Genomic DNA, 16,224 nt, shown 5'->3' on the forward strand with positions numbered 1-16,224 from the left:
TATTGCATATCTGACTGTCCCCTTTTCACCAGCACCTGGAGGTGTTCTTGTTCAGCCAGACTGTTTTCTGCACGGTTTTCACCGCCATTTGTCTCTGATCTCAGGGCTGCCGCGGACATAGGCAGGTTTTCCGTTCCTCACTGCTGGGTTGAGGGTCCCTACAGGTACATGGGATTGATGCCAGTCAGACGGTCCTTCATCTGTTGGGTCTTCTACACTACCAGGTCGCCTGTTGGATAGGCAGCACTCCAGTACCCCACTTTCTGTGGGAGGTTGACTGGAGTGACCCTGGGCGCTCAGGAATCCTGTATCAGTCGGCCAGACTGTTTTCCGCATAGCTTACTACTATGTCGGGTAAGCTACCATACACTTCCCACACCGTGGACAGTAGTTAAGGTAACACACTGCCGACTGAGTCACCCAGTGTTGCCCCATGGGCCTTATACAATGCAGCACATGCTGGTTTGCAGGGTTCCCTACTTTACCAGGTCCCTCTCTGCATGCCTGCTACTCTGTCTGAAGGTTGGCATCTCACTTCACTCTGTGTTTCCGTATGCGGGACCCGGCGTGGCCATGGACCCTATGCCACATAGCCAGACTGTGTCTGCATGGTTTGCTAATCTACCTTGCAGACCCCCCCCCCCCCCCCCCCCCCCCGTTTCTGCAGAGGCCGAGACTGCAGTGTGGTGAAGTTCCACAAAGTGTGTGTCTGCGGCTTCATGGGACCCTTTTCTACCTGTACGTCATACTTTGTCTGCATGGTTCCTGCTCCACATACGTTTTTCATCTCTTGAGTCTGCGTCTGCAGACAAGATGGTGTGTTTTTTTTTTTTTTTTTTTCTTTTCTGCAAGTTCCAGGGACTTTCTCAGCAACAGCAGCATCACTCTGTTCTCCTTTCTAAGGTTGCAATGTTGTTCTGCTAGGGGCATGTCTCCCTTCCTGCAGGTCCTCTGGATGTCTACAGTTCCTTTCGTGTCTGAAGTTTTGGTACCCCACTACTATCGTTAGGTACCCATGTCTGTGTCCCTACATATGCTAAGGCCGCTCTGTAAGTGTAGAGCCCACCTTTCCTTCTGTTTGGTGGAGTGTGCCTTGGGGGCTCCCTGTGATTTTGTTTCCACAGTTCTGCAGCTGTTGAGCACTTCTCTTCTGGCATGGGGCCTGATGGGGTTACAGTCAGTTCAGCCCCTCCCTGTGCCTCCAGGTTCTTTCCCAAGGTTTCGGCCCAGGGTGGCTCAGGCACCTACTCTGTTGCTTTTGTCATCATCCTGAATGGCTCTCAACACTTCTTGTCTTTTGCCCAGCTCCGGTGTGCAGGATTCCGATCCCTCTGGGGACACAGGGTGGCTCCTCCATACAATGATGGGTTGTCGCTGGGGCCTGGGGACCACGTCCACCCAGTAATTGTCCTGTGGCTGTGAGGCAGAATTTCCCTGCCCGTATAGAGCCTGGTGCATTTTTCCAATCCCCTTTCCACAGGGGGTACGGGGATCAGGGTGCTTGGCATGGACAGTACCTGAGTTTCATCTTGACCACCCTTGTTTTCCCTCCACTAGGGGGAAGTTTGTTGAGCTTTTTCTGCTGCCAATATGATGCCATCTTTCTGTTCCCACTATATAGGTGGGGTATCCGGTTGGGCCCCTTGTGTTTTTTTTTTTTTTTTTTTTTTTTCTTTATTTTATTATTTTTTTTTTTGCTGGGAGCATTCCACAGACCTTTTTACAGTCTAGGCTTGTGTGCCTACTGTCCACCATGGCAGCCTGGCTCTCTTTTTGATTTTTGGTTATCTACTGCTGCTCACGCAGCCTTTGCTCTCTCCTTTGTTGGAAGAGTTTATGTAATCTTGTCTAGCTGGCGACAGCTGGTCTAGCCACTGTCTGTTGTTCGGGTCCTACCATTGCTTTTCTTCTCCCTCGGCACAATCTCCCTGGAAGGGTGAGTTCTTCCTTCCCTTTTGTCTGTGTCAGTTGTACCATACTGTCTACGTAGTCTTTTGGAGTAACCTTTCCGTCCCCAGAACCTGAGTCTCAGCTGGGTTCTCCTTTGTTTCCCCCTCCGTTCCCGTTCTGGCAGGACATTTCTTCGGAGTGCTCTGGTCCCTGGGGTCCAAATCCGGTAAGTCTCCTTGGCTTGGACTCTGTACTAGGATACTGTGGTCTTTTCAGGTGGCTCTTCCAGTTCTTTGGGCTTTGGTGATGGTCGAGGTCTCTTGCATGTGGAGTGTTCCGGCCCAGACTCCTCCGCGATCCCATTTGGTGAGGCAGTCTTTCTGTACTCCACTTTTTTTTCACTTCTTTATATTTCCACATGGAAATTTATCGTCCGTAGAGTTTTCACTATTTGTTTTCCTTACTCTTCAGGGGTTTGTCTTCCAGGTGACTCTGACATCTCCAGTTTCCATGTCTGTCTCTCCGGTATCAGGGATGTCTCCTTTTCAGGGCATTCCGCCCCTTTCTTCCTTCGAAGTCCTTGTCCTCCCGAATTAGAGGGCGTTCAGGTCATCCGGATTACACCAGTCTGGCTATTGTTGCCTTCAGGGCTGTGGAGTTGGTAGATAAATGTTCCGACTCCGCGTTTTTTTGTACTTCCGACTCCCCGACTCCGATTCCTCTGTAATTAATATGCATATGTATTTAATACTTTCCTTGAAGGAAAGAAAGGCAACATACATGTCATTACCACAGGACTATTGGCTGGGAAGCCAACAGTCTACTGTATTGAACAGTTTGTGTGCTGATCTGCTGCTGAAGATAGGGCAGTGGGAGGAACCAGGAAGGGGCATTTATTATAAAACATGATTTCCCTAGTAGAATCCCATAGTCATGTTTAAAGTTTAAAGGACAACTGTAGTGGTACACATTTATATATTAGTTTTTGATATTATGCTGAGAAGCAATCAGATCATTAAACAAGATTGTAGATGTGCACCATGTCTGTTTTCTACCCGAATTCACACATTTATATATGCCTGCGCCCGGGCCTCAAAAATAAACAAAATAAACTCATACATACATTCCTAGCGCCCTTTGGTCCGGCACAGGCCTCACGGTCCGGCAGTGCTGACGTCATTCCACTTCATGGGGACAGGGACGCCGCAGAGCCATCGGCGTATCACCGGCCGTAGCGATGTCCCGCCCCGGCCTGTGATAGGCTGAGCCCACTGTCATGTAAGGAGCTGGCCAGAGCTCCTTACATGACAGTGGGCTCAGCCTATTACAGGCCGGGGCGGGACATCGCTACGGGTGATACGCCGATTGCTCTGCGGCGTCCCCGTCCCCAGGAAGTGGAATGACGTCAGCACTGCCGGACCGTGAGGCCTGTGCCAGACCAACGGGGGCTCGTAGGAAGGTATGTATGAGTTAATTTTGTTTATTTTTTAGGCACGGGCATATATAAGTGTACCACTACAGTTGTCCTTTAAGCTAACTATCGAGTTTCCAAGTTTTTATAGCCTTAGCTGAATGACAGCAGTTTTTCCAATGGTCTACAGCTTCCGTCTTGAACTATTGACCCTCCATTCCCTTCACTTATACAAGTATCTCTAGTCCTGCAAAAAACATATTTACTTTAATCCCTTATCAGTGAGAGGCTAGGTTACCCATGGGTTCCCTGTAATAGCAGAACACAACACTATGAAAAGTAGAAGTATTGCCGCTCCTAATTGTGCATAGCGTGCCATATAGTGAAGCACATAAAAAGCATGCTTCTTCATGGTCTCTTAACGTGTTCGTTTTGTGGTTATGTGAGGCATTGCATGCATTGGTCTTTATTCTTAAAGTAGAGAAATCATTAATTATAACTTTTTGTGAATTGCGACATTTAAACTTGCTTTTTTTTTTTTTTATTCCAATCTAAATTTAGTCGGAGTCGGTGCATTGTTTGCCGACTCCAGGTACCCAAAATTTTGTCTGACTCTCCGACTCCACAGCATTGGGTGCTCATGGTGGACCCCTGGGACAGTTTTTTGGGTCTGCAGCTATTCAGGTCTTTGTTCTCATGCACCAGACCTCTCCAGAGCAGATTTCGGTCTTTCTTTTTTTCCTGTGGTTTCTGGTCTCCACCTCCTGTGCTTGTCTTCTGCTTAGGTGTACACTGATTGCCCTGCTGGGTTCCTGGGAGTTGTTTCCCATCTGCTTCCGGGATGGTTCTGGCCCATTTGGCTTCCTGGTCGACTTTTTCTGGTCTCTCTGTATGTCCCGGGTGTCTTGAGTCTCTACAGAGGATGGTCCCTTCCTTTGGCGTCCTAGTCAATCTCCATGGACGGGGGTTCTTCCGGGAGCTCGATTTCTGGGCCTAGTTTGTCTCTGACCTGGGGGCTCGTCCGCAGGCCTTGTGGACACGTGAGTTCGGTATCGGGACTGACTTTCTCTGGTGGTTGTTTTTCCCACTCTAGGGGACTGCTTTGGTATGTCCCATCAATAAGGGTTCCCCCAATGAAGATATTTTTTTTTGTTCTCCCTGTAAAATCTCTCGTAGCCTTCATTGGGGGACACCGCACCCACCCATTTCTTCATCTTTTTTTCTGGATAATTTTTTTCCGTTCTTGGGTTGTTTATCCAGGATTCCTTTCTTGGGTCCTTCGGACATATTTCTTTGTTGGCTACTCCTACTGCTTTGTGACAAAACTGATTACCTCACTGCAGGTGGGCAGGTATATCCTGCCAGGGAGGATCCGCCTTTTTTTTCCTAGTGTCAGCGCCACCTAGTGGTAAGAGCATACACGCATCAGTAAGGTGTCCCCCCAATGAAGGCAATGAGAAAGAGATTTTATAAGTTCAAAAAAATCTCCTTTTTGAACCTGTGCCCCCTCCCCTTATATAGCGTTGTGGCTGATCTGTATCATTGTGGGAATAGGTGCCTAACCTGTCTTTGCATCAGTAACCATTAAGTGTGGCCTTTTTTTTCTGTGATATATTTCTTTTATATTTTTTTTTCTGTGGGTATTTGTCTAAGAAAAAAAAAAAAAAAAAAAACAATGTTTAAGTCCATGCAATAGTTAAATACATTTTTTAACTTTTATTTTTTGGGAGAATTGTTGCTCTAAACGCCATGCTCCATTTGAAGTGTGCTTCCCCCCCAGAATGGTTTATGCCTGTGCAAACAAACCCTTAGTCTGCCAGAAGTGCAGTTCACAATTCTGTAACTATCGGCCGATATTAACGATTTTGGACATTATCGGTATCAGCAATTACCTTGCCGATAATTCACCCGCCCCCACCGCACTGCACCCCCGACTACCGCACCGCCCCGGCCAGAGACCGCCGCCGCCGCAGCCCTATTGCCTCCCCCATCCCCTTTTTTATAATTACCGGGGCCCGGGCTACTTCTGGCTTCTGCGGCGTCCTGTGTTACGCTGTGCGCTGCGCAATGACTAGTGGCGTCCTCAACGCGACGTCACCTTAAGTGTGCACAGTGACAGCTCAGGAGGATGCCGCCGGAGCCAGAAGTAGCGTGGACCCCGGGAACAGGTAATTATCAAACCGGGGATGGGGGAGGCAATCAGGCAGCGGCGGTGGCGGTCTCTCTCCGGGGCAGTGCGGTGTTGGGGGGGGGGGGGGGGGGGGCGGGTGGAGGTGTGTTCGGTCACACTGGCGGTGATAGGACTCAGGAGGACCCCAGGACAGGCAGGGGGGGAGAGAAGCGGGTGGCGGCGGCGGTCTCTGGCCCCGCAAAAGCTGCCGCAGTTCATTGATTTAAAGCGCCCGCTTTAAATAGCCGATAACTTATATCGGTATAAGTTATCAGCTATCGGCCATAAAAAATCGATATCCCTAGTGCTGTCACAAGTTGTTTAAATAAGATTAGTTTATTCCAGATTTAAACTTAATTTTGCTCCTTTTCTTCTTCATACTTCAGAGCATTGAATGAGATGTGGAAGTGTCAGAATATGCTCAGACATCATGTAAAGGATTTGTTGGACTTGATCAAACAGCCTAAAGTAAGTTTTTCTTTGTGTCAATAAAAATATTTTATAGGGGCTATTCACAGTTCTCTTGTTGCTTCCATCTTAACACAGACACAGCTGGTGCCCAGTGGACTTACATTGTTCATCATTTTTATAGGGGGAATAGCTATGCATGCTGTGCTATTCCTTCCTTCCTTCAATTATGGTAAAGCCGTTCATGACTTTTTAAACCACCTAGTTTTCAGTTGCGATTTACAACAGCATCTAGTTGGTTAAATGACTGGCATTAGAGCTAGCTCTGTTGGCGTTCATTGATTGTGGCTGATAGCAGCATCTGTATATGAAGCAGACTCTGTTGCTGAGCCTGTTACATAGGCCCCATACGCATATCAGATGTACATCTATTCCTGATGATGCAAAGGGTTTAAATTGGATACACACTATATTTGCTTGCCTTCATAAAGTTACCTCAATAGCTGTCTTTTTCAATATTTTATTCAGTTACTTTATCATAAAATATTTACAATTTTGTTTTTCAGTCTGAGTCTGGGAGTAAAGCAATTTTTTCTAAAGTGATGGTCATTACACGTAAGTCCACATATGAAAGTATCTCTTATCATTTAACTCGCTACTATGGATCCTAAAGATATTTGACTTATCACCTAAAGCTAAATTTGTAATTCTGCACATTGTAGCTTATTTGCTCTGTTACTCTAGGCTAACTATTTTGTTGTTGTTGTGTTATGTGGGAGATGGAAGAAGCTTTTACTTTGTTATTGCTTGTTTGGATTCTAGATAATAACACCAAATTATCGACAAGATCCGTTGCCATTTGTATGAAAAAATATCTGACATTACTCTCATTGTTTGTTTATTTAGTATGTTTCTTTTGTCTTAGGAAACTTACCAGATCCTGGTAAAGGTCAAGACTTTTTAAAGAAATTTACCCAAGTTTTAGAAGAAGATGAAAAAATTAGAGGTCAGCTGGAGAAGCTTGTCAGTCCAACCTGTTCCTGCAAGCAGGCAGAAGTTTGTGTGGTAAGAAAACCTACTAAATTACTTTCTTACCAGCTGCCAGCTTTATACAATGTTAAACCACTTGTTTGGAAGTATTGGTGCTTTTTAAATAGTCACAGTTAACTGCAGCATATACTTAACGCATAGGTGTTAAGAATTATTTTGCTGCCCAAGTCCAGTAGCAATAATCAAACTACATAGGGATACGGAGATGCTGGATATTGAGGACTGTTTAACCCAAAATCATTGACCCATCGTGAAGTTGTAATATTTTATATACGGCCACAGGTTTGTTGTGCGTACAGGGCAGTAACTAGTGTTGAGTGAATCTATATAGTAAGATTTCTAAACCAAATCTAATGAATCTGTTGTCTATTAATTTAAGTCTTTAAAAGTTGTTCCACTTTGTCTGACTCCCCAGAGAAATTTGGAAAGGGACCGTCCAGAATCTTATTCCTTCCTTGTCTGGGAGGTCACAACACTTTGAAAATGATTTGTACAAGCTTAAATAAATCAACAGCTAATTAGATTCTGGATATTAAAATAGATTTACTACTTTTTATTTCTTACCAAACTTTAGCGGGGTTGTCCAGTGGAATTATTTATTTTGGTACTGTCCCTAGCCTACCTAAAAAAATAAACGCGTTAAGTCCCCTTCCTCCGGTGTCAGAGTGCTCTGTCCACGGGCAGTGAGCTGCAGAGTTGAATCTATAGTTGGGGGGGACTAACAGTGCCCCTCACCAATCACTTGCTGAGGCAGGTCATCGCTGTGGCCACTGATTTGCGCAGTGTCGCACTGACGTCACGTCAACCTCTTTGGTCGCCTCCGGTGAAGAAGGCTGTCAACGGAAACTGGATGGAGATGGGGCGCCCTGGTCCTGTAGTGGTACGAGGGAGTGGAGGAAGGTGAGTTAAAGTGGTGGTTGTTTTTTATATATATATATATATATATATATATATATATATATATATATATATATATATATATATATATATATATAATTAGGCAGGCTTGTGACAGTAGCAAATTAAATTCCCCTGGCTAACCCTTTTTGATATGTTCAGATAAGTGTTTCCTGTTCCATGAAATATGTTGTCACGGCATGCAACTGCTCTACAACCTATTATTGAAATGCCTTATGCAAAATGCAAGGACCACATTTTTCTGCTTGCTTTTTTATTTTTCTTCTGTAACACTGGATTGGAGTCAGACTATGATGGTTCAGCTCAAGAATAGGCCCTGACAGTGGATGGCGCATGAGCTAAGACTGTCAGTCATTGTAAAAATAAGATATTGGGGAATGTCAAATACTGTGTGTGGAATGTTATAGTGTACGCGCACAGTTCCCCCAAATCCTTTTAGATTTTTCAAAATCTCAAGTATAAGTGCTTATAGACTTAAAAAATTAATTGCGGCTAGTGTAAAAATTATTTTTGTTGACCATGGAGAGACCATCCTTCCATGTGATCCCTGAGGTTTCAGTACATACCACTGTCACTTGTGAAAAACAGTGGGTCACAGGACAGGAGCATTGAATATTCAGTGTAGCGATCCACTTGGTTTGGAGCCTATGGCTTACATTTATCATGGTCTTTAGACAATTTTTTTTGTGTCTGCAAAAAAGGCACAAGCAGGGTTTATTTGCAACTTTTTTGTGCCTTTTGGTTTACACATTTCTGCTGATTTTGAGTTGCAATCCACTGATTTTGGCAATAGACATGATAAGGAAGGGTTTTATGAACTGCGCCTTTTTGTGAAAAGGCGCTAAAAAGCGCAAAGCCACAGAAACGTCTCTAAAACTACACCAGCCCAGACTTAGCTTATCTTTTTGGTGTACGTGAGAAATTTCAGAAAATGTGACCTGCACAAAATGTACCAAATGCCCTGCGACCAGCACACAAAAAAAGTGTAGAAAAATGGTTCACTTATACCTACAATGATGAATGACGGTCTGTATTAAACAGCAAAAAACTTATCAAAAGCTGCCCAACTGATAGTGGGTTTTTGTAGCAAAGTTTCAAGTTGGAGTAGAATTAGTTGTTAGAAATCTATTGCTCGCAGGACATACACTGCATTCCTTTAAATTAGATAATGGAAGCAATAAATGTAAAGGGTAACGTTAAAATCTATTCCTCTTCCTCCCCATCCCTTTTTTTAATAAAAGCGTGATATAACAAAGAAACTGGGCAATCCTAAGCAGCCAACAAACCCTTTTCTGGAAATGATGAAGTTTCTGCTTGAACGGATCGCACCTGTGCACATAGATACAGAATCAATAAGGTAGGAAACTGTGTAATGATGTTTGTATGTAAGTATAAGGATTTGTGCATAGGGGCTGCTTGGGTACTGAAGTATTTTGGCACAAAGCAGGATATTTGACTCATTCGTATCCTTTAAGTACAAGTCGAGGAACTTGGTATTGGTATTCCTGTAAGGTAGAACTTTTGCTTACAGGTTCTTACATAATTCCATTAGGGGAATTTCCTGACATACTGTACAGAAGGCAGCCCGTATCTATATTTCTCTATCGGCTCCATTGGGGGACACAGACCATGGGTGTATGCTGCTGTCATTAGGAGGCTTGACACTAGGCAACAAGAAAAGTCTGCTCCTCCCAGCAGCGTATACCCGCCCACAGGCACCTGAGGTAATCAGTTTTAGCTTAGTATCTTAGGGAGGTTGACATGGTCTGGAGTTCTCCAGACCAGGTCTAATGTTTTATTATTTTCCTAGATTAGGGATGTGTTAGTTTTTTATTCCTTTTTCTTTCCTGTTTTCAGGTGGGGACTCAGGAACTGCGGCTCACTGTTTCCCCATTGCGATTGAGGGGGCACAGACATTGCGTATATGTGCTGTTAATCCCCTCTCGCCAACGGTCAGCGCCTGGGGTTGTACCTCATGGGTCCGGGTCCCCCATCTCCCTGCTCGCCTCGCTCGCACATGGTAGCCCGGCGTGCAGGTGACTAAAGGCTGACAAGCTTCATAGAAGACTTCATTAGGTAAGTTCTTCTGACTGAGGTGGGTATTTTTCTCTTTCTCCCTTAGGTGCAGATTTGCAACCTCTGGAGACCCTTAGTTTTTGGCCCAACTTTCTCAGGGTCTAATGGGGCTCGCCTGGACAGGGGGTCTCTTTATTACTGGGGTGAGCAGTGGCATTTTAGATGGGGCACAGCTTACTTCACATTTCATTCAAACTGATGTGGGTGTTTTACTTTAAGTGGCTGACATGGAGCGCCGGCTTACTTTCACTTTCGGCAGCAGGCTGCTGCGGGCGGCGTCTCGCCCGCTCAGTTCCCTGCGAGCGCATATGCGAATGACGTGCGCTCGGGGCAAGGAGCGGGCGCCATTACTGTTTCTTGTTGAAATTTCGGCTCCGCCCACCCAGGCCGCCGGAGCTTCTAGGGGCGCGAACTGACCACCAATCAGTGCGGTCTTCGCGATTATGGTGGCAGGGGCCAATCAGCAGTGCCCCTGCTTCTGGCATGCCCCTCTCTTGCTATTGGTCAGCATTTCTCCTATGTCCGTTCCCAGAACTGTTCCTCCCTCTTAACAGACAACTGGAGCGTTAGTTTCCCATTTTTTCTGTAAATTCTGTAATTCCAAAATGCCCGGTTCTGCTGAACCCACTTGCTCTGCCTGCTCCACTGCTCTCCAAGACCCCCCTGCTATTCTACCCCGGTTGTCTTCCAGACCCAGTGGGTTCGGCTGCCCCTCCAGCCTGGGTCCTCTCCCTCCCCCAGTCTGTATTCAACTTGGCTCAGGTCTCCCGTTATGTGGTGACTGCATTGGAGTGGCCCTCCGGAGGGTCCCGCTCTCCCCCCATACTGACGCTCTCGCAGCGTCATAGGGGTGTTTTTCATCTGACCCATCCTCCCAGTCTTCTGGCAGGCACGGGCGCTCCCCTCACAAGCATCGCCCCGTTACTCCGCCCTGTAGCGAGCGTTGCTCCGCTAGAAGACGCTCGCATGGTTGCCGCTCTGGCTCTCCAGACCCGCGTACCAGGTCAGTCTCCCCCTCTTCCAGGGCCACTTTACACGTTCCCATTCACCTGGAGAACTTGTGGATGAAGTTTCCGATTCGGCCTCTGATTCAGAGGACCGCACGGATATGTCGGACATGGTGCACTCATTGGTCTCGGCCATAAGAAACACCTTCCATCTAGAGGACCAGGAACTTCGGACGTTCCTTTCATCGTGCCCAACCTCCAGGGCTGCCGCACCTCGTTCCCATTCACCCGGAGAACTTGTGGAGGAGGTTTCTGATTCGGCCTCCAATGTACTCATTGGTTTCGGCCATAAGAGACACCTTCCATCTAAAGGACCCAGGAACTTCGAACGTCTCTCCAGAAGTCTCCTTTTTTTCGTGCCCGACCGGCACCCAAGACCTTCAGCTCTCACACTCAATTTTACGCCTTGCTGGTATCCGCCTGGAGGCACCCTGACAATAAGTTTCAGGAAACGAAGAAGGTTCAAGCGCGGTATCCCTTCGCCAAGGACCTCATTGCTCGGTGGACCTCCTCTCCAACTGTGGATCTGCCGGTCTCCCGCCTCTCTAAGGCGCCTATCTGGCCGTTGACTGATGCGGCTGCCTTCAAGGATCCAGCGGACATGAAGGTGGAGACTTTGGCAGACTTTGCCTTTGAGACAGCAGGATCTTCTTGCTTTTGCTTTGGCCTGGGTGTCAAGGGCCCTTTCAGTATGGTCTCCCATCTCTGCCAGGGTATTCTTCAAGATCCCTCTGGAGGATTTATTTCATCTAGCTCTCCGATGCTCCGCAGCTGGAGATTTTCTGTGTTCTGCTTCCATGTGCAGCCACTGTGCTGCCTTTGCCACAAGCTACCTGGTAGCCACCGTCCTTCCATGTGGCTTAAAACCTGGAATGTGGACGCCGCCTTCAGGAAGTGGGGCGACGAGCGGAAAAGAGTTCTTTATTACCTCTGCATAAGGCTCACAGAACCGCTTTCCGCCATAAGTCCTCCTTTGGGTTCTGCGGACCTTTGGTGCCACCAAAGGGTACCAACAAAAGGTCCAGCCAGGCGCCTTCACGGGAAGAGGGCTCCCTCCTTCCGGACCTGTCCTTCCCGGAGGTTGGCTATCCGTTCCGGACGTTTTGCGGCCCCATCAGACACCCGTAGGCCTTCCACGGGTGGTCCCTACATTCGGAGGTGTTTGCAGTGATCTGCAACCTCTGGGGCGCTCCAGGCGTGGACCTCTGCACGTCCCGCCACAACCAAGCGTTCCTCTTTCTTGGTCGGGCTTTGCCCTACCTTATCGGTTTCCTCCCCTTCCTTTCTTTTCGGGGACCTGAGGAAACTCACAGCAGAGAGCGTTCCCGCCATTCTCGTGGCCCAGACTGGCCCTGGCGGGCATGGTACGTCGTCGTGGTCAGGCTCCTGAACTACTTACCTCTGCACCTTACCTATCGTCCAGACCTCCTATATCAGGTCTCCTGTGCTACCCCTATTTGCCGTCTCTGCTTTTGACGGCGTGGCGGTTGAGACAGCGGTTCTGAGGACCCGCAGTTTCTCTTCCCAAGTGGTTAGCACCATGCTGGAGGCTTACAAGCCTTCCTCTGCAAAGATTTACTACCATACCTGCCGGTCTTATTTCTGTTGGTGTGAAACTCAGTCTTTTTCTCCGGTCGTGGTTTGGTTTTCAGCTCCCTTAGGAGTCAAAGGTTCGGCCGTTTCCATTCCTTTTCAACGTTCTCTGGCGTTCAATTATCATGTCCGAACCTAGTTCAGGGAGTAGCATAAGCTGCCCCTCCTTATCAGTCCCATTTTTTCCCCCCTTGGGACTTGCACTTGGTCTTAGATGCCCTGAAAGGCCCCCCTTTTGAACCTGTCAGGGACATTTCTCTTCGCCTCCTTCCCCGGAAGGTGGCATTCCTTATTGCTCTTCCCTCTGTTAGAAGGGTGTCAGAGCTGGCAGCTCTCTCCTGCCCTTCTCCCTTCCTGGTTGTATACCAGGACAAGTTGTTTTGTTTTCCGTCCAGGACAAGTTGTTTTGTTTTCCGTCCAGGTCCGTCCTTCGTACCTGATTATGGTTTTGGCTTTTTCTTCTCATTGAGAACATCATCCTTCCGTCCTTTTGTCCGGCCCCTTCTCATCCCTGGAAGCATTTGTTCCACAACCTGTTGTGCTCCTTGGACAAGACAACCATTTTGGGAGCTTACCGCTGCAAGGGGAAGATCCCACCCTTCAGGGTTTTGACTCATTCCACCCGTTTTCGGGGCATCCTGGGCCCTCCGCTACGTGGCTTCGGCATTGCAGTTCTGTAAGGCGTCCGCGTGGTCGTCTTTGCACTCTTTCTCAAGGTGCTACCAGATTCATACCTTCGCATCAGTTGATGCTACTCTGGGCTGTAAGATTTTGCAGACGGCGGTGGTCCCACCGTCCACCTTTCTGATTCCTTACCCACCCAAGGGACGGCTTTGGTACCTCCCATGGTGTGTGTCCCCCAATGGAGCCGATAGAGAAAAGGAGATTTTTTTATGCTTACCGTAAAATCTTTCTCAAAGGATCCATTGGGGGACACAGCTCCCACCCTTTTTTCTGGTGTTCCTATTTCAGTTATCTGTGCGAAGGTGTGTTCAGTTGCCTTTTCTTCTGATTGCTCGGACAGTTTGTGGCTTTCTCTTGACCTGTCGGTCTTCTCCTATTGCTCTGGGATTAAAACTGATTACCTCAGGTGCCTGTGGGCGGGTATACCCTGCTGGGAGGAGCAGACTTCTCTTGTTTCCATAGTGTCAAGCCTCCTAGTGACAGCAGCATTCACCCATGGTCTGTGTCCCCCAATGGATCCTTAGAGAGAGATTTTACGGTAAGCATAAAAAATCTCCTTTTTGTATCTAATAATTTCTGTTGGATCCATTCATTTTTTTTCTTTTTTGCCAAGAACTTTGATTTTTTGTTACTAATGTAATTTTGTGACATTAATGGTTTTGTTAACTGGCCTACAGAAATCAAAAGGAAAATTGAATCTGGTTAAGTTGTCCTCATGTATCATGTTAGATATTAAAATTTCATATGAAATATATTAACGGATCTAGTTAAGCAATTTTTAGCATTAAATAAAAAGCTTTATGTACTGTATTTTCAGACATTTTGTATTGCTTCTGTGTTATATGTTTAAGGGGGCCTGTTATCAAATTCTTCTATTACACTCGACTATGAAAAGCTGCTGCCTCTTAGACAAATCATAGGTTAAAAAACAGAATTAAATTGGCTTGGGGTCATCAAGACAATGCCACGTGTCTTCCCCGTGCTTGGCTTTATTCATAGATCTCTTCCTATTTGTGTATAGGGAGAAATCTATCAATAAAGTTCAGCAGGGAGAAGCTTTCTGGAATCACCCTTGAAGCTGAACCCTTGAACCTAAAGCCCTATTCACATCTGTTTTTTTTAATTGCTTCAGAGTGAACCACAGATAAGTGTAAAAAGAGCCTGTCCCTGTTACAAGCTGTCTGAACTGCAGGCAACATGTAACAGAGACAGGTTCTCTTTAACCGAAACCAAGCATTAGATTTTACCATATACATTTACACTTTGCAATGCATTATATATGGAAAAATCTTTATCCTAACCATCCCCAAAAGATGTTTTTGCCCTCAGGGATAGTGAGGATATGACGTTTGTAAGTTACCCCTTCCGCCCTGTCAGTAGTCCCCTAGATGTGGAGCTATATTTATATATTCTACAGTAAGAAAAAGCAGCCGGCACTGCTTGGCAGTTTACCCCCCAAGGACACACAGCAAAACCTCCGGGCGTTCACGGCACTGACCCCCGGTGCTCACAGTGAAACACAGGACAGCTTTCCACAAATAGAATGTAGATGAAGAGAGCACTGGGCACAAAGGTTCTGGTCAAGGGGTTTATTTGCAGGTGGAAATGCTCAGCAACAATTGTTTCGCTACTCGCAGGTAGCTTTCTCACAGCCTCTGTGAGAAAGCTACTTGCGAGTAGCGAAACAATTGTTGCTGAGCATTTCCACCTGCAAATAAACTACTTGACCGGAACCTGTGTGCCCAGTGCTCTCTTCGTCTACATTCTAGCTATATTTGTCTAGCCCCACCGTTCCGGCTGTAGTGACACATCATCGGTGTGATTGACGGCCTGTTATGGCTCTGCTCCCTAAGAAGACAGAGCACAACGATGATGCCGGCTGTCAGTCACGCCAGGTGGGCGTCACTACAGCCGCATCGGTTTGATTGTTAGTATAGCTTCCCACCCAGGGGACTACTTACAGGGGGGCGGGGGTGACTTACAAAATTCATATTCTCACCATTTTTATGGACAAACGTTCCCTGTGGATGATGATGATACAACCACCGTTGCCAAGTGTTATATTTGGTAAAATCTAATACTTTGTTCCATTTAATGGAAACAACTTGTACAGTTTAGTGCGCTGAATGTTTCAACCTCTGAGATTGTCAGCTTTCTGGCACTTTTCATGACAAGAACATGCAGTGCAAAGTCAGTGGTGGTCTGTTAGGATTTGCTAGTATCCATTTTTAAATGAATCTGGCATAGCTGCCATGGATTAGAAAAGCAATGGCATTAGCTTGAATAGAGCCTTAAAGGTTTGATTATTTTCTGTGGTTGCAGTTTTCCTGTTAGGAAGTTCAGTGCCTTCAGTCGGCAGTCCCAGAAGATTTGACACCATGCAGCACAATTATTTTTTTCTTCCCATCATATTGATGTACACCACAATAGAAGCTTGGGTTAGGCTGGGTTCCCACTACGTTTTCTCCCATACGGGAGCGCATACGGCAGGGCGGAGCTAAAACCTCGTGCTCCCGTATGCCTTCGTATGCGCTCCCGTGTGTCATTCATTTCAATGAGCCGGCCGGAGTGAAACGTTCGGTCGGCTCATTTTTGCGCCGTATGCGCTTTCCCCCCTGGACCTAAAACTGTGGTCAACCACGGTTTGAGGTCCGGTTGTAAAAGCGCATACGGCGCAAAAATGAGCCGACCGGACCGAACGTTTCACTCCGGCCGGCTCATTGAAATGAATGACACACGGGAGCGCATACGAAGGCATACGGGAGCGCGAGGTTTTAGCTCCCCCCTGCCGTATGCGCTCCTGTATGGGCGAAAACGTAGTGGGAACCCACCCTTACAATCAGATATTGGTGGCTGTATGCCATGCAGTCGATCCAGTAATGTACCATGGCTTCATTTGTGTGAGCAGAGTTAATGCCCCATGGAAGTTATATCTTGGGTTGTTAAAGGGGTACTCCGGTGCTTAAACATCTTATCCCCTATCCAAAGGATAGGGGATAAGATGCCTGATCGCAGGA

The 16,224-nt window shown here is 46.8% G+C and overlaps 1 protein-coding gene across 4 annotated transcripts in view; it reads left to right on the forward strand.

The window, feature by feature from the left end:
- Positions 1 to 16,224, forward strand: part of PDS5B (PDS5 cohesin associated factor B) — a 136,864-nt gene that overhangs the window by 76,981 nt on the left and 43,659 nt on the right. For all 4 annotated transcript variants that reach the window (XM_056561895.1, XM_056561894.1, XM_056561893.1 and 1 more), the window contains exons 14-17: positions 5,858 to 5,939; positions 6,446 to 6,494; positions 6,805 to 6,944; positions 9,089 to 9,204. In XM_056561895.1, coding sequence (XP_056417870.1) covers positions 5,858 to 5,939; positions 6,446 to 6,494; positions 6,805 to 6,944; positions 9,089 to 9,204 — 387 coding nt within the window. The remainder of the gene's footprint in view (positions 1 to 5,857; positions 5,940 to 6,445; positions 6,495 to 6,804; positions 6,945 to 9,088; positions 9,205 to 16,224) is intronic.

The sequence above is a fragment of the Hyla sarda genome, chromosome 2, assembly GCF_029499605.1.
Source record: "Hyla sarda isolate aHylSar1 chromosome 2, aHylSar1.hap1, whole genome shotgun sequence".
NCBI classification, from domain to species: Eukaryota; Metazoa; Chordata; class Amphibia; order Anura; family Hylidae; genus Hyla; species Hyla sarda.